This window comes from Filobasidium floriforme (genome assembly GCF_021052385.1).
Source record: "Filobasidium floriforme strain CBS 6241 chromosome Unknown HD553scaffold_20, whole genome shotgun sequence".
In the NCBI taxonomy this organism is placed as follows: Eukaryota; Fungi; Basidiomycota; class Tremellomycetes; order Filobasidiales; family Filobasidiaceae; genus Filobasidium; species Filobasidium floriforme.
This window is the reverse complement of record NW_025763641.1, coordinates 651,918-667,487: the sequence shown is the minus strand read 5'-3', so window position 1 is coordinate 667,487 and position 15,570 is coordinate 651,918. Positions and strand designations below refer to the sequence as shown.

The 15,570-nt window shown below is 52.3% G+C and overlaps 4 protein-coding genes across 4 annotated transcripts; 1 reads left to right on the top strand and 3 right to left on the bottom strand.

Moving 5' to 3' along the window:
* Window positions 1-5,562: 5,562 nt before the first annotated feature.
* HD553DRAFT_344721 (uncharacterized protein) lies at window positions 5,563-6,651 on the bottom strand (the record flags this gene model as incomplete). The annotated part of the gene is made up of 1 exon (XM_046183018.1): window positions 5,563-6,651. The coding sequence occupies one exon, from the start codon at window positions 6,649-6,651 to the stop codon at window positions 5,563-5,565; it is 1,089 nt and encodes a 362-aa protein (XP_046034413.1).
* A 1,059-nt stretch (window positions 6,652-7,710) lies between these two features.
* Window positions 7,711-10,156, top strand: HD553DRAFT_316774 (UDP-glucuronic acid decarboxylase Uxs1p). The gene is made up of 10 exons (XM_046180665.1): window positions 7,711-7,932; window positions 8,089-8,110; window positions 8,195-8,422; window positions 8,572-8,678; window positions 8,759-9,027; window positions 9,103-9,288; window positions 9,362-9,422; window positions 9,487-9,546; window positions 9,614-9,844; window positions 9,908-10,156. Exons 1-10 carry the CDS (start codon window positions 7,930-7,932, stop codon window positions 9,947-9,949), a joined length of 1,209 nt encoding a protein of 402 aa, XP_046034412.1. The 5' UTR covers window positions 7,711-7,929; the 3' UTR covers window positions 9,950-10,156.
* HD553DRAFT_110851 (putative inositol-1-monophosphatase) lies at window positions 10,124-12,063 on the bottom strand. The gene is made up of 12 exons (XM_046176431.1): window positions 11,782-12,063; window positions 11,568-11,725; window positions 11,430-11,506; window positions 11,342-11,351; window positions 11,265-11,279; window positions 11,110-11,194; window positions 10,936-11,038; window positions 10,707-10,872; window positions 10,610-10,640; window positions 10,404-10,544; window positions 10,287-10,338; window positions 10,124-10,218 (listed from the first exon to the last, which is right to left on the bottom strand). Exons 1-12 carry the CDS (start codon window positions 11,848-11,850, stop codon window positions 10,193-10,195), a joined length of 933 nt encoding a protein of 310 aa, XP_046034411.1. The 5' UTR covers window positions 11,851-12,063; the 3' UTR covers window positions 10,124-10,192.
* Window position 12,064: 1 nt separating this feature from the next.
* Window positions 12,065-14,525, bottom strand: HD553DRAFT_110850 (glycogen synthase kinase 3). Its single transcript, XM_046176430.1, has 11 exons — window positions 14,281-14,525; window positions 13,880-14,097; window positions 13,709-13,792; window positions 13,514-13,639; window positions 13,220-13,442; window positions 13,004-13,149; window positions 12,802-12,929; window positions 12,617-12,723; window positions 12,487-12,552; window positions 12,361-12,425; window positions 12,065-12,292 (listed from the first exon to the last, which is right to left on the bottom strand). Exons 1-11 carry the CDS (start codon window positions 14,318-14,320, stop codon window positions 12,290-12,292), a joined length of 1,206 nt encoding a protein of 401 aa, XP_046034410.1. The 5' UTR covers window positions 14,321-14,525; the 3' UTR covers window positions 12,065-12,289.
* Window positions 14,526-15,570: the final 1,045 nt, after the last annotated feature.

Below are 15,570 nucleotides of genomic sequence, written 5' to 3'. Positions count from 1 at the left end.
ACCATCCTCGGCGTCTTCTCGTAAACCACTCGTGTTTTCGCTGGGGCAGGTAGTTCGGATGGACGCGGTTTCGTAGGATTCAGTAAGATAAAGTCCATAACCGTATCCTCCGCGTCTATTTCGTCCGCATCTATCCATTCCAGCGCTTCAGGACCCACATACCCCCTCCACCGCACCTTGTACTCGAGCCTTCCTTTCCGTCTACGACTGTCGATGATGTCCTCTATCTCGTACGTATCCGTCCCGAACTCCTCCGGTAACGGACCCGGCTGCGCAGACCTGGAAGTATCGGTACTCTCGCAGAACGGTTCCAACTGACTGACGTGGAAAACGTCGTGTCTTTTCACTTGTTTCGGGAGTTCCAAACGGTAGGCGAGAGGTCCCACCTTCTCGACGATTTTCCACGGTCCTACGAACTTTGGGGACAGTTTATGGGTCTTTCGGTAATGCGCTATGAAGTTGGCGTCCACCAGCGCACGTTTCCCCACAGAAAGGTCCGGTTCGTACCTGTGACGCGCATTGTAGTACATTGCCGTTCTTGCGTTGGCCCTCTCCAACCACAGTTCTAACTTGCGCCATAGCTTATCCATCTCTACCACTTTCTGTACGGCCAAGGGCGAAATCGCACTTCCCAGTTCGTTCGCCGCGTCGAAACGTGGGTGGTACCCGTGATTTGCGAAGAAAGGGGTCGTCTTCGTGCTTGTATGTACCGAATTATTGTAGGTAAACTCCGCCAGCGGCAGTAAGCGTACCCAATCGTCCTGGTTCCACCCGCAATAAGTCCGCAAATACCCCTCGAGAGACTGATTTATTCTCTCCGTGTTCCCGTCTGTCTGCGGGTGGTACGGCGTACTAAAACGTGTCTCGATTTTCAGTAATCGCAATAGTTCTCGGAAAAACTTGCTGACAAATAGTTTTCCTCGGTCGCTTGTTACTGAATCGGGCAGTCCCGTCTTCGAAATAACCTCCTTCAGCACGGTTTGGCACAGATCCGTGCTCGTCATCGTCCCTTTCGTGGCAATGAAGCGCGCCTCCTTGGTAAAACGATCCGCGACTACCAAGATTGAATCGAAACCCTCAGATATCGGTAATTGTTCGACGAAGTCCATCGATATCTCCGCCCAAGGAAGTTTTGGTACCGGAAGACTATGTAACATTCCGTACGGTTTATGCTTCTTTGACTTGTTTCGTTGACATTCCGCGCATGACTGTACGTATTCGGCCACAAAGCGTTTCAGTCCTGGCCAATAGAAATCCCTTTCAACCAATTCGATTGTCTTGTCGCGACCCGGATGACCGATCAGTACGGAATCATGCCGTCCCTGTAGAACCCTCTTGCGTAGATCGAGATATTCGGGGACCAACAGCGCCCCTTTCCTCCAAAACCCTCCGGAAACGCCCCAAAACGAGCCGTCCAGTATCCTACCGTGCGTTGCACCAATTGGTATCACTTGGTAGTACTCCCTCAGCACCTCCTTTGCCTCCTCGTCGTATTCGTATCCTTCAATCACCAACTCCAAAAAACTCGCGTTCCCGTCCCCTTCTGTACCTTCTCCTTCTTCTATGACCCCGGATCGTCCATTTACGAACAAGTCCGCCGGTAACAACGAGGTGAAGTTACTCGGATTGAACTCACGATCCTTTGTCGTACCCCTTCCTGGGTGATAGTCCGGCCTCCTTGTCAACGCGTCCGGTTTCGAACCTTTTGTCCCAGGTCTGTACCGAATCCGGAAGTAATAGTCCTGCAGCGTTTCCGCCCACCTGATTTGGCGTCTGTTCAGTTGTTTGTTGTCTCGGAAATGTTCCAAGTTCCGATGGTCCGTAAGCACCTCTATAGCGTGCTTATTCTCCAGTAAATTCGGCTTCCAATGGGCGAAAGCGTCCACAATCGCAAGCAATTCTTTGTCATGCACCGTATAGTTGAGTTCGGCGGGCTTCAATTTCCTCGAAAAGAAACCCACCGGACGTAGGTGTTCAGTTCCGTCCGAATCCGTGAAACGTTGGCTTGCTACAGCAGCTATCGCGTAGTCTGAAGCGTCCGTCTCTATCGTACACGGTCGGTCGGGATCGAACTGCCTCAGGATAGGAGCTTCCGTAAACGCCCTTTTCAGTCCCTGGAAGGAAGCTTCCGCGCTGGAATCCCAGTTCCAGGCCGTACTCGCCCGGGTCAGTTTTGTCATAGGTCCTGCCACTCCGGAGAAGTTGAAGATAAAACGTGGGTAGAAATTTGCGAACCCCAAGAACTTCTGTATCTCTTTCACCGTCTTCGGTACCGGCCAGGACTTTACCGCATCTAATTTCCCTTCTTCCATCTCTATCGCCCCGTTCCGTACGATAAAGCCCAAGAACTCGATTTTCTCTCGATGAAACTCGCACTTCGACAGTTTCAAATACAGTCCCGCCTTCCGTAAACGTGCGAAAACGCTCTGAATCGTCCGCACATGGTGGTTTTCGTCCGCACTGTACACCAAAATGTCGTCGATGTACACGATTACTCCCTGATCCAACAGGTCGTGGAACAACTCGTTGAGGAAACGTTGAAAACTTGCTCCTGCGTTCGACATCCCTTCTCGCATGACGTTGCACTTGAACGCCCCGTACCGTGTGAGAATCGTACTCCATTTCTCGTCGCCGGGCCGTACTCTCAACAGTTGGTAGGAAGTGGGCATATCAAACTTCGAAAAGAGCGTCGCCGTCCGTAACCTCTCCAATAAAGTAGTAATCCGTGGTAAAGGGTAGATATCCTTTACCGTTTGCTTGTTCAGTTCCCGAAAATCCGTGACCAACCGGAACTCCCCGTTCTTCTTCGGAATAAGGAAGACTGGGCTCCCAAACCAATGGTTCGAGGGCTCATAGTGACCTTTCCGTACGCCTTCTTCCAGATGTGCCTGTAACCATTGATCTTGCTTGTGGGACATAGGGTACACCCGCGCCTTTCGCAACTTGTGAGGGTCGATAAGGTTTATTGCGTGGTCGAAACCTTCCCGTAGTGGAGGAAGTCGCTCGGAATGGGACGGTTTGAAAAGATCAAGGAAAGCATGGTAAGCCTTCGGTACCTTTTCGCACACTTCGGTCATGTCCCAGTCCGGTTCTTCTTCTTCTGCCTCGACTAGTGCCTTCAGCACTGGATCCCGGTATTCCATCGATTCTTCGTTCAGGATCGTCCCTTTCCGTCCTAAAAGACACACTTCTGCTCGATCTTGTTCAGACCTTTCTTGCTTGAACTCCCGAGCTCGACTTGATGAGAAGCCCAAGGTCATATCTTCGAAGTCCATTCTCGCCCCGAATCGTACTAGAAAGTCCAATCCTAGTACGATTCCTCCCGACTCGATATCATACAGGGCTAAATCGACTTCAAAAGGCCCCAAATTTCCTTTCGATATTCTCACCGTGATGTAATGCGTGATCGGCTGGCTCGCCATCGACCCATCCAATAAGCGAAGTTTCCGAGGAAATGGGTACGGTTTCGCATCGAAACGTAATGCTAAAGAGCATTTCCGGTCGATCCCGCTCTGCGAAGTCCCGTTGTCCAACACCAAATCCACCTTTCCGTCAATTCCGTCCAGTACCGCCCTGATAAAGGCCGTATGCGAGCCCTTCATCCGCATTCGAATCCTCCCTTCCTCCTGACTCTCCCCTTCTCCGCCCATTTGTCCTTGTTCGCAACTTACCGGACGGATCGGTAAGTTGCGTAATCGTTTCCCGAGTCCGAGTCATCCTCCACGTAAGCTGCCCTTCCCCTTTCTTCTACCCTATTTGGGGCAGATCCGTTCCTTTTGGGGCAATCACGTCCCAAATGCCCCTTCTCTCCACATCCAAAGCACAGACCCCGACTCCTCCTCTCTTCATAGTTCTCGATAGGACCAGACGGAGCGTTTACTGCCGGCCTACCGGTAATAGGGGCTGAGTAACTCCGGTAAGGAACGGGTGCTGTCGCCTGAGGGGTGAAACGAACAGATCTGTACTGTCGCTGTTCGTTTAAGCCCTGTGCCATCCCGGCCTGCGCGTTCCGATTGTTTCGATGTTCTGACATCTGGTTATTGGCACCGATCTGTGCGTTTTCGTGCGCAACAACCCACAACCTCCACCTATCGAATGTCTTTGGCGCGTCTAAGGCCGCTTTGATCTTGTGATAGAGGCTGATCTCGAGACCGTTCTCTGCGCTCCTGATCAACGCTCCATCGTCATAGCCCGTATAAGGAGCATAAAGTGCGTATCGGGCCAGATACTCGGTAACTCGTCCCGTTTGCTGTAGTGTCGAGACTACGTTTCTAGCTTCTTGTTCTTCCCCTTCTACCGGCCACTGTTCCTTCATTGCCTGCTGAAAGAGCTCGAAATCGTTGAAAAAGGCCGGTTTCGCACTTTCCGGTAAGTTCATGTACGGTCTAATCCAAAGGGCCGCTTCGTCGCGGAAACGGGCGATTGTAGTTAGGACCTTTTTCGACTCCTTACGGAAGTAACTCTTCCGTAAGGTAAACGAAATAGTACACTGCAGTAAGAATTCGTCCACCTTCTTCGGATCCCCGTGAAAGGTATCCGGCGTGAGGCCCTTCGAGTCTTGGACCTTGTCGTCTTCGGGTTCTTCCCTATCTTTCATGATTTGAAGTTGTTCCTCCCTGGAAAGTTCTTCAAGTCTCGCGTACGGGTCTCTAGCGTGCGCGTTAGGACGTTTCAGCGCCGAAACGTACCCAACCGGGGAAGTTTCAATCCGTTCTCGGATGGTCCTATTCGAACGGATCGATGGTTGTTCAGAAATTCCCCGTACAGCAATTCTCTGTCCGGTTCCGTGTTGATTCTTGAGCTCTCGTAATTCCCGAGCTAAAGCCTCGTTGATTTGGGCTTGAATCTCTTGGTCCCGTGCAGCTTCTTCCGCGCGACGGAGTAATTCTTCGTACGTTTCAGCCCGCTCCTGAGCGGGAACGGACTCAGTCTCACCGCTTAACATCCTTTCCGCCCTAACATTCATCAACTCTCGAGTGAGAGCTTCCTTTTCTTGTTCCTGTTCTTCCTGTACTCGTTCGGCCTCTTGTACACGAAGAAGTAACTCTTCGTGCGTTTCTGTCCTGACTCGTCCTTCTTCTTGAACTGCGCCTGCGTGTTCTCCTTCGAAATTACTTTCTTCATCTAAGTCCCTGCCGTACTGTCCTTCGAATCGCTGTCCTTGTCCAATCCTGTCCTGTTCCGTAAGGTTTCGTTCCATACTGTCCGTTTCCTGCCTGGCCTGGCTAGTGTTTCTAGTCAAGGGAGGCATAGTAAAGCGTCGATATAATGTCACGGGAGGGCTAGCCGCGTAAGCGAAAGGTGAAGTCCGGCGCGAAAGGGTACTTTACTGTAAGGAACTGCTCGTAGAGGTGGCTAACCGTCAGGATAGTGACCTTTACTCTTGTACGATGATCAAGTATCGAAGAGATGTAATATCGACGCTTGAGTCCTATTCAGTACTCAAGCGTCTCATAACAAGTACGCTACATTACAGAAAGCTAAATACTCGTACCGAAGCGTACGGAAGCGGACTCTAGACCTCTCTCCCTGCGCTTCTACATCGTTCGCCTCTCGACTCGTCTACGTTCTTCTCTCTCGTTCGCTTCGACGTCCTTTCCCTCGCTTCGCGTACGGATCTGTGCGTTCCTGTACCGTAAAGTCCGATCTCCAAAGCGACGCGTACGTAAGGGTTGTCGGGCTTCTCGATGATCTCGGCCGAAAGCGAGGAACGTGTCGGGCCCGATATCGATCGTCCTGTGACAACAGCTTGGAGTATGGCATGACTTTTATCGGGGTCCGTATGTGATTTGAGGTACGGTAAAGTCGGGCCGAGCACTGCTCCTCGTCGACGTCGGCGGTGCAAAACGGGGACGGAAGCTCGTAAAGTTGTCGGTAGGGGACGAGATTCCAACATTTCACATTTGGGCAGACGATGTACCGAGTGAGCAGATCGTCGGGGTTCACTCCTATTCGAGAGAGGGCGGTCTTGACTTGGGCTGTCCGACCTTCAAGGACCTCTCCCGTGGCAAGTTCGACTGCGGTAGTCATATGATCGAGCTGTACGTTGGCGGACGCATAGCTCATACCGGTAGCCTTTCCGTATGCGATGGTTGTAAAAAGATGACGGAGAGGAGCGTCCAGCTGATGATGCTTGACGAGGTCCTCAGCTTCTAGACGGGGTCGGTCGTCAGGCCATGCTAGCAGGCCGTCTTCGTTGACCAGACCTAGACCTGGAGCCAGTGGAACGCGAAGGAGACCGTCATCGCCTTCATCGTCTTCTCCGTCATCGTACCGATCCTCTCCCCACCAATCTGGTGCTGGCTGATCCTGCATGTCTTCCGCATCGACTTCCTCGCCTTGAAGGTCAAGCTCGTCTTCAGAGTCCTGGCGGTAATCCGAAATCCCCGCCGATGCGAACGATCCGCCATCGTCTACGTCAAATCCTTCGTATTCTTCGTATACGGTATCCGCCGGGTCATCGAGGAGGTTCGTAAACGTGGGAGCCGGGGCTGGGGTGTGTTCAGAGCCTCCGAGATTCAATGTGCCATTGGGCAAGTTGGGAGAGGACACATCGGAGAACGGGGTCCTTTCTCGATGGGAACGAGGTTGACTGCCTGCGGGCGGCTTTGGGGGGTTGTGTCTTTGCCAGGTCGTATAGCTGACGGACATATAGCCAGGGGGTCCAACACTGCAATGATGACATCGACATACACGCTGATTTACACAGGTCAGAACATGGCGGCTGAACCATAACGATCGTTCAGTCGTAGGACATACCAGGTTGCGCGATCGTCCTCCTGCCATAGTGAAGAGGGCCAGAGATCCAGAGACAAGCCAAGCAAGGCGGCGAAGATAGTCGACGTTGCATAAGTGGTGCTGAAGCGGAGCTGGAGAAGATATGAAGCAGGGAAGTATGGATACGAGGACGTCAAGGTCGAGGTCGAGGCTATCGAACATCGAACAAAACATCACTAAGTCGACAAAGACTCGACAATTTCTCGAAGGGGTAACGCGTGCATTCGACGCGACCAAACGCGAAATGAGTGGAGCGTCATTAAACATTGCAGAAATGAGAAGCGGGGATGACCGAAACGGCGAGATGAGGTGTAAATGAATATCAACAAAATACAGCCGAATAAATGAGGATGATATGCCGAAAAATTGAATAGGCCCAAACGAGGACGAGATGAGCACTCATTTATAGGTCAATTGTATCTCAATTATGTAATTCATTCTTTTCTGCCGAAATGAGGTCCAAATTTCCTATTTAATCCTCGTCTAGGCTACTCTGTATTTTCGGGTCTTAGGCAGTGGAAGTGGAGTAGGATACAGTAGTGGTTGAAGAAAAGGTAGCGGTCAAGGTGAAACAAGAAGCTTGATTGTACGTTTGTACCCTAGCTGTTAACTGCTAGCTGGGCGGGTCGATCGATCAGATCAGATCCGGAAGCACGAACGACGAGGACGAGACCTGGTTCCGGGGGGAAAGACCTGGTTCCGGAAGGTTGAGCGAAGATTGTACCTGAGACAAGTCGGCACTTCCCCCCCTGTCCTCGTGCCCGAGCTCTTCTTGAGAAAGAAAAACGTGCTCGGATCTTTCGCGTGGTGATTCGCTTCCCTGCTCCCTTGTCCGCCCGGTTGCTTCCGACATCTGTGCGCGCGACCCTCCTCGGCTTAGCGCAAGGGGGGAGAGGAGAGAGGAGGGGGGGCTGCCAGCGAAAACGCGCGTGGGGGGAGAGGACGAGGATACAAAATAAAGTCATCAACAGCGCAACAGCAGACCATAATCACCCACCCACTCCCCTCCAACCACTACCTACTCCACCCACCTCGACTCTTCATCTCTCCATCTCCACCCTCTCTTTACATCTTCTTCGAGCCTCCTTGTCCTCGTTCAACTTTTACGCTCTTTACTAAGCCTACTCAAACCCACTACACGACTCTTACAAAATGGTGAGTACAGCGTTCAGAGCAGAACCCAGGGCGAAGTCGTCGGTCCGATCGTCTCGATGCTTTCAAACGAGGAGTCGTGGAAGGTGGCAGGACACCTTAAGCTGATCCACATCTACCCTCCTCGTCTACTTTACTCTGTTGATTCTCGATGTACAGGCTCCCTCTGAGATTACCACTGGTGAGTTCCTCGATCCGGTCTGCTTATCTATCACTCGGACGCAAACTGACCCGTTCACCCTGTCCCTTGCTCCCTCGTCTTCAGTCGGTTACGACAACTTCAACTTCGACTCTCAGATCTCGGTCGATGTCCTCCGATCCCTCTACCTCGCCCCCAAGGTCGACACCGGCAAGGCTCCCGAGTCTTCGATCGAGAAGCAGTACGGTGCCAAGTCGGACTACAATGCCGAGAACAACACCGTCGCCTACTCGAGCGACACCAAGTACCCTCCCGTCAAGTTGCTCCCTAACGCCGAGAGGAAGAGGATCTTGGGTGAGTTTAGAATTTTGCTCGAGTTTTTCTTTTCTCGCTAGCGAGTGGTTTGCTGATTAGGTTTGACCTGATTTTTTCATCTATTCTATCATTGTGTGCTATTTCTGAACGTCTTCCCTTTTCGTCTTCTTGTTTGCGCCGTTTCGTAGTCACCGGAGGTGCCGGTTTCGTCGGTTCCCACTTGGTCGACCGATTGATGTTGCTCGGTCACGAGGTCACCGTCCTCGACAACTTCTTCACCGGTTCCAGGACCACCGTATGTAACCCGTTACTCTGGACCTTCGTGCTCGCGACGATTTCTGACGCAGCCCGTTCGTCGTTCCCCCTGCGATACAGGTCTCCCACTGGGTCGGTCACCCCAACTTCGAGATGGTCAGGCACGACGTCGTCGAGCCCTTCCTCATCGAGGTCGACCAGATCTACCACTTGGCTTGTCCCGCCTCGCCCCCTCACTACCAGTACAACCCGGTCAAGACCGTCAAGACCTCGTTCATGGGTACCATGAACATGCTCGGACTCGCCAAGAGGACCAAGGCTAGGTTCTTGATCTCTTCCACTTCCGAGGTCTACGGTGACCCAGAGGTCCACCCCCAGCACGAGGAATAGTGAGTCGCATTGCGGCGAGGCTTGTCCAGTCTAGTTTCATGCAGACGCTGACGTTTCCGGGTTGCCTGTGATAGCTGGGGTAACGTCAACTGTACCGGTATCCGAGCTTGTTACGACGAGGGAAAGCGTGTCGCCGAGACCCTTACCTACGGATACATGAACCAGGACGGCGTCGACGTTCGTGTCGCCCGAATCTTCAACACCTTCGGACCCAGGATGAACCCTTACGACGGACGTGTCGTCTCCAACTTTATCGTCCAGTGAGTTTGCTTCCATTATGATGATTAGTTCATTTGCGCTCTCGTATTGACAAGAGACTTATCTGTGTGATAGGGCCCTTAAGGGTGAGGACATGACCGTTTACGGTGACGGTTCGCAGACCAGGTCTTTCCAGGTGAATACGCGTCATTTCATGAACAGATCGTCCAGTTCGCTAAAGATGTCTTTTTGGCACTCAGTACATTCACGACTTGGTCGACGGTCTTATCCTCTTGATGAACGGTCCCGACAGCCGACCCGTGAGTAACACTTGCACTCGTTGCCCATCGGCGACAGTCAGCTCACATACCTTCACGCCATTTGCAGATCAACATCGGTAGCTCGCACGAGTTCACCATCCTCGAGTTCGCCGAGGCTGTCAGGGACATTGTCGAGAAGGTCCAGAAGGAGGAGGGTACCTTCAAGAGGAGGGTCGAGATCATCCACAAGGACCTTCCCGGTGACGACCCCAAGCAGCGAAGGGCCGACACCGCCAGGGCTGAGAAGGTCCTCGGCTGGAAGTCCAGGTGGGGTGTTCAGGAGGGAGTTGAGGAGATGGTGAGTCACACGTTTAAACTTCGACTCTTGTTCGCAGGAGATGCTAATCTCCTTCGCTATTAGGTCCGATACTACTCCTCCAAGATCAGGTCCGGTGAGCTCTAGAGCACCACCTAGGTCGTTCCTCTGGGTTTGGCCCTGTCGGGGCAAGCATATAGAGCCGTGTTTTGGGATCCGTTTTTACTCTACCCCTCTTTCTACCCACTTGTAATCGGCAAGCTACGGCTGTTATTTCTCTCCACCTTCTTTACCACTAGGATGTCTAGGATCTTGCCTCGTGCATCATAGATTTCATACATATCACGACAGTACAGTTTGCATGATGCCAGAAGCATAGTCGAGATCGCTTCATTGCCTCGGCCATTCTTCGATCGCTGATAGTTGCCGGTAGGCAAATTAGCCTCGACACATCAACTTGGTTACAGTCAGCTTCGAGACTCACTCTCGTACATCTCTGTAGCAATCCTTCTCTGGATTTCGACGGAGGTCTCGGTCTGAATAAGATTGATAAGCTGAGACAGATCTGCAGACCGTAATAATACTGAAGCGGATCGCTCACCTCGCTAGGCGCGACGGCCCGGATGAAGCAGTACCGTCTGCCCAGCATGATCTCTCCGAGGGTCTCCTTCTTGCCCTCAAGGAAGTTCTGCTTGCTGCCACAGATAAATCCGCCTGTCTCTTGGATGATCACCATGCCAGCCTGATGAATGTCAATACTAGTTAGGTACTGTCCGAGGTTACCGAATCGCGCTTGCACGAGCTTACGCAGACATCCCAAGGCTGGTTGAGGGCGTCCCTATTGCAATGACAAAAACAGGGTTAGAGATCGTCGTGAATGCTGAAATTTGCGATCGCGACATACTGAACGACATCGATCTGTCCCGAAGCAAGACAGGCTAGGGCTCCGGTCGAGCTGCCGATGATCCGGATAGCGTGAACTTCCTTGCCTCCGGCCTCCCGCCCCGCATACAACTTTTTCGCATTGTCATATTTGGGTTCCATGATCTCTGGCTTTCTTCCGCTGCCCCCTGCGATCGATCCGAGAAGGGTTCAACTGATTTGCCGAATGGCGAGCCATATTGTGTGCTTACATTGCAGACAAACGCTGCACTCGCTGAGATCCTTCAAATGTTGAGGCCGAGCACCCAGGCGGATCCCGTTCAAGAACGCTCCACCTCCAGTCTTGGCCCAGTACTGGTTCAGCAGCAAACAAGTGTCTACGATCAGTACCCCTCGAGATCCAACATGACCAGGTCTAGCCGTACCAGCTCGTTGAGGAAAGGCTGACAAATGACTCCCACTACCGGGATTTTCTTGTGTGTGAGACCGATAGAGCAGCCGACGTATGGGCTGTGACGTGATTTCGACATGTGAAGGTCGAGTCAGTCGGGATCGATCACTAACAGGACGTTTGCCTCACAAGCCATGAATGAAGCTGTCATCCAAGCCAGGTCGTCAGCGCGCAAGCTGAAACTCGAAGCCGAAATCCGGGCCTACTTGTTCGTTCCTGATACATGATGTTTGTGGGGACAGGCATCGCTTTCAGCTCAAGTACTGGAGTCACCAGTCGTAGTCTCACACTGACCATCAATCGGATCAATGATCCAGGTCCACTCATCATCCAACTCGACCTTACCTCCCTTGTGACTCTCCTCACCGACACTGCACGTACAGGATATAATCAGCTACCCAGCTGGAAAATTTACAAGCATATACGACTTACAACTTGTGCTGAGGGTACGTCTCGCTGATGGCTTTGTGGATCATGGCCTCCACGGCAAGGTCGGTCTCGGTCAAGAAGTCGGTCGCCGTGGTCTTGGTCTCGACCGTCGCAAACGTTTCAAACCGCTTCGCTTGACCAGCCTTGATCATATCTCCGCCCTATCAACAGGGGACGGTCAGGATGAAGCATGCTTGATTAGATCGGGAAAGATCACCTTGCGACCGAGGTCGAGAGCAAATCGAAGATACTCTTCGTATAGCTCTTCGAGATTGTTCTGCGCCATTTTTGGGGTAGATGAGTGCTGTTCTGTCCGAGGGAAGGAAGACGGCCAGGTTGGGAACGACAAACTCAATGCGGCTCAGTATAGTTCATATGCGATGCGAAGCCCGGACGATCCTTTGTCTTCAGATTGAAAGGAGAACAAGGGGATCCAAACCCCTTTCCAATGCGGAGGGAGCCAATCTTGTGATCGACCAAAATTTCCTGACAAATCGCAACTCCACGACAGTTTCGAAGAAGAGACCGATATTATCGCTAATCATGCTCAGGATACGGTGCTTATCATACAGGTAATACATTCGTTGGACGAAGGGGGTGATAATGGGACATGCAGAAAGGTCGTTCCGCTCACAAAGGGCACGGGACATGGGTGTTTCAACCGGCAGGCAAAGGGATGGAGCGGAAAAGAAATCGTTGAATTAAATAGAACCGTCAGGAATAGATCACTAAATTGGGGAGCAAAAACAGCCATTAGCACGAGCTGGTTCATTTGAGGTTGCGGTCGCAGACTGACATCTAGAGTGATTCGAAGCTGTTCCAGAGGAATTGGCACAAAGGTGTCAACGTCGATGCCTTGGGCTGTTGGAACAAGAGTCAATCAGCGAATGGCGTATCAGTATCGGGATCGGGCTCGACATACCCTTCAAAGCCGGTTCAGCGTGGGTCGGTACCAGCTGGTGAATAAGGTCGGGACGGGCAGAAAGTTCTGCGACAAGAACACGCGATTGAGTATTGCACTCAAGGAAGCAACTCGAATACTCGCGGCTCACCCTCTTTGGTAAAGTTGAACAATTCCGGCATAGGCTTGCCGTTGGGCAGACGGGCACCCTCCACCCTCAGCTCGTCAAAGAATTCGTGTGTCAATGCTTCCATGGCACTGCAGACATGAGCGTCAGTCAAGTTAGCGAGAACATTCTGTCGGGACTCATTGGGTCCTGATTGGTATGTCACTCACGTGTTTCGAGCAGTAGGAGTGTACTGCAAGAGGTTTGTGATAAGGCTGATGGCATCGGCGGGAGTTCGTGGTCGGAAGACCTTCGTGAAGGGATGAGGCTTGATCTGAGGGAATTTGTGCTCCATGTACTGCAGAAAAGTTCGCGAACAACCGAATCTATACTCAGATCGCCTGTGAATGCAGGCCGGCAAGCACGACTCACGTTGGGGTTCATGGTCTTGATCTGATCCCTCGATGGGGTACCCAAGACCTTGATGATCTCTACCAACTGATCGATACCAGACTCTCCAGGGAAGAGGGGCTGCCCGAGCATCAGTTCGGCCATTACACAACCGGTTGACCAAATATCTGGGGTGTGCCAAATGAAATTTGATCAGCCTCGAACAAAACTTCTCGACTTCGCTAATTCTGAACTCACCGATGTTGGTTGTGTAGTTGGTGGCTCCGAAGATCAACTCGGGTGCACGGTAGTACCTCGAGCAAATGTAGCTGACGTTGGGCTCGCCTGCCACCAAGATCTTGGCGGAACCGAAGTCGCAAAGTTTCAAGATCCCAGTTGCCGGGTTAAGCAACAAGTTCTGGGGCTTGATGTCTCGATGGCAGATTCCGACAGAGTGGATGTAGGCTAACGATCGAAGAAGCTGTTGACGAGCGGGTCATGCGCGAGTCTCAGCAAAGGCTTCGAGCGCGCGCTGATCGCTCGCAGGCTCACCTGGTACATGTAGAGTTTGACCTGCAGCATCGGCATGACCTGCTTGAGCTTGGCGTAGTGTCTCGAAGCTCGGTAGACGGTCTCGGGCACGTATTCCAAAACCAAGTTAAGGAACACCTCGTCCTTCTACAAAAATTGACAATGGACTATTAGCATCTGTATCGATTGTGTGAAAGGGCCTATCCGTTTGCGCACCTTGTCGCCGTTCGAATAGAAGAAAGCTTTGAGATCAACCACATTGGGGTGCTCCACAAGCCTCATGATCTGCAGCTCTCGGTTCTATCGTTACCGATCAAATGCAAGCCGAATCAGCTCTCTCTGACCGGCTAGACTTGGCCATCAACCTGAACAGCATGGGAGACCTACCTTGAACCTCTTGTCTTGCAAGACCCTCTTGATAGCAATATCGCTCTCCGGCCGCTCACTCCCATCTTCCTGCTGTTCGCCCAACATCCTAGCGGCATAGACGACACCGAACGACCCGTTCCCGACAATCTTGCAAGAGGTGTACGAGATGATCCTCTCGTCGCCCGTCTTGCCGTCCGAGGCGGTCACGGTGACCAAGCGGTTGGGATCGTCGGTCGCTGTCGTGCATCAAAGGAGGAAACAGTCAGGTCATGAGTCAGCTCTCATGGATTGGAATTACTGTGACTCTGCGAGCAGGCACGAGGGCCCTCGAGATACGAGCTGCAGGTACGGCGAGCCTCTATCTGCAGCTCGGATCCCTTGGAGTCCTATGCCCTCTGCACCGCAAGCATTCTACTCACGCGAGACCTTGACCCCATTGACGTGTCCTACAGAAGACATCTCTTCGATCCTTTCTTCTCTCTTGAATTTGTCCTGGTTCGTCTTCTTGTCGTCGTCGCGATTATCGACAAAGACAGATGTAGGGTCGGCTCGTCGTTGGTTGGCCGAAGATGTCGAGTCTATGCGCTTGTTCCTCTTCTCGGAGATGAGAGAGGAGAACCGTTTGAGGTGGGATCGTATGGCTGGAAACGCGGTTTGGGTGCGAAGTTTGCCAGAGGAGGGGGCGTGCGTGATCGGCTGACGGTTTCGCTGCAAAGTTCAAAAAACCGAGAGACGTCGTGATCGTGGTCGTGTTGCGATGAGGATGGGAAGGATGACGTATAGCCGAGTCCGGCGGAGGGCGATTCGTCGCGTATGCAAGCGAGATGCGTTTGCCCAAAGAGGTCGAGACGAGCCGATGAGAGTCGACAGTAAGGAGAGAGCGAGTAAACGGTGTGAGCTCAAGTACTGAAGCGAATGGCGACCTTTGATTACCGTGCGCGGTGAAGAAAGGACCAACTCACGTGTCGTTGCAGAAATCGAGATCCCTTGAGAGAAGGATACGCGACGATGGAGGATAGCTATAAGAACGGTTCGACCCATGTTCAGCCGCCCTGCTTTCAGAAGCAACGTGCTCCGAGTCGCTGCTCACGATATTCTAAGCTCCGATGAGGTCCAACAAGGTTAAATGTCCGCCTGCAGAACAGCGAGAAGATCAGTACGAGGTTATGCGATCGTGACCCTGTTTCAAGGACCGGCGTACAAAGGTGGCAGAGATGGCTCGTCGTGCTCGTTCGAGTGCGTGCTGCGCAGATCGGGAGCAAGATGCGCAATGGAAGAATATGATGAGCTGATGGCGAGATCCTACGAGGTCGAAATGTGCGTACCGAGATTGAATGGACAATCTAGATTGAGTCTCTCGTCGAGTGTATGAGCGTTAATTGAGTTCTAGTCGCGAGGGCTGGATTCCGTGACGTGTTTGCTTGTTGACAAAAGAGACGACGGAGTTTCGCGATCTGGTCTAGGTGATGGTGTTTCAAGGCTAGAATGCGGGTTTGCAAAGGTAGCTCGATGCGACTGGAAGAGGTGGATGTCGATCTAGCTATAGTTCGAGGTTGTGTATGAGTGTGAGAGTGTGTTGCCTGGATTGGTCGGTCGTTCCGGGGGGATGGGATGGGTTGGGCATGACGAGGTGGGAGCAGAATGGAGAGATGGAGCGTGACAGCGAGAGAGAGAGAGAGCTGGAGCAGGGGGGGGGCAGGGCGGCGTGA

Excerpts from the sequence above, each read along its gene's own strand:
- HD553DRAFT_316774 (XM_046180665.1), top strand. Across the intron at positions 9,289-9,361 it reads GTCTCCAACTTTATCGTCCA|GGCCCTTAAGGGTGAGGACA; the intron begins GTGAGTTTGCTT and ends TCTGTGTGATAG. Across the intron at positions 9,845-9,907 it reads AGGAGGGAGTTGAGGAGATG|GTCCGATACTACTCCTCCAA; the intron begins GTGAGTCACACG and ends CTTCGCTATTAG.
- HD553DRAFT_110851 (XM_046176431.1), bottom strand. The coding sequence starts at position 11,850 with ATGGCGCAGAACAATCTCGAAGAGCTATACGAAGAGTATCTTCGATTT. Across the intron at positions 10,873-10,935 it reads GTGCAGCGTTTGTCTGCAAT|GGGGCAGCGGAAGAAAGCCA; the intron begins GTAAGCACACAA and ends GATCGATCGCAG. Across the intron at positions 10,219-10,286 it reads TGCTACAGAGATGTACGAGA|CGATCGAAGAATGGCCGAGG; the intron begins GTGAGTCTCGAA and ends GGCAACTATCAG.
- HD553DRAFT_110850 (XM_046176430.1), bottom strand. The coding sequence starts at position 14,320 with ATGTCTTCTGTAGGACACGTCAATGGGGTCAAGGTCTCGC. Across the intron at positions 12,724-12,801 it reads ACTCCTACTGCTCGAAACAC|TGCCATGGAAGCATTGACAC; the intron begins GTGAGTGACATA and ends TCATGTCTGCAG. Across the intron at positions 12,426-12,486 it reads CGCTGAACCGGCTTTGAAGG|CCCAAGGCATCGACGTTGAC; the intron begins GTATGTCGAGCC and ends TTGTTCCAACAG.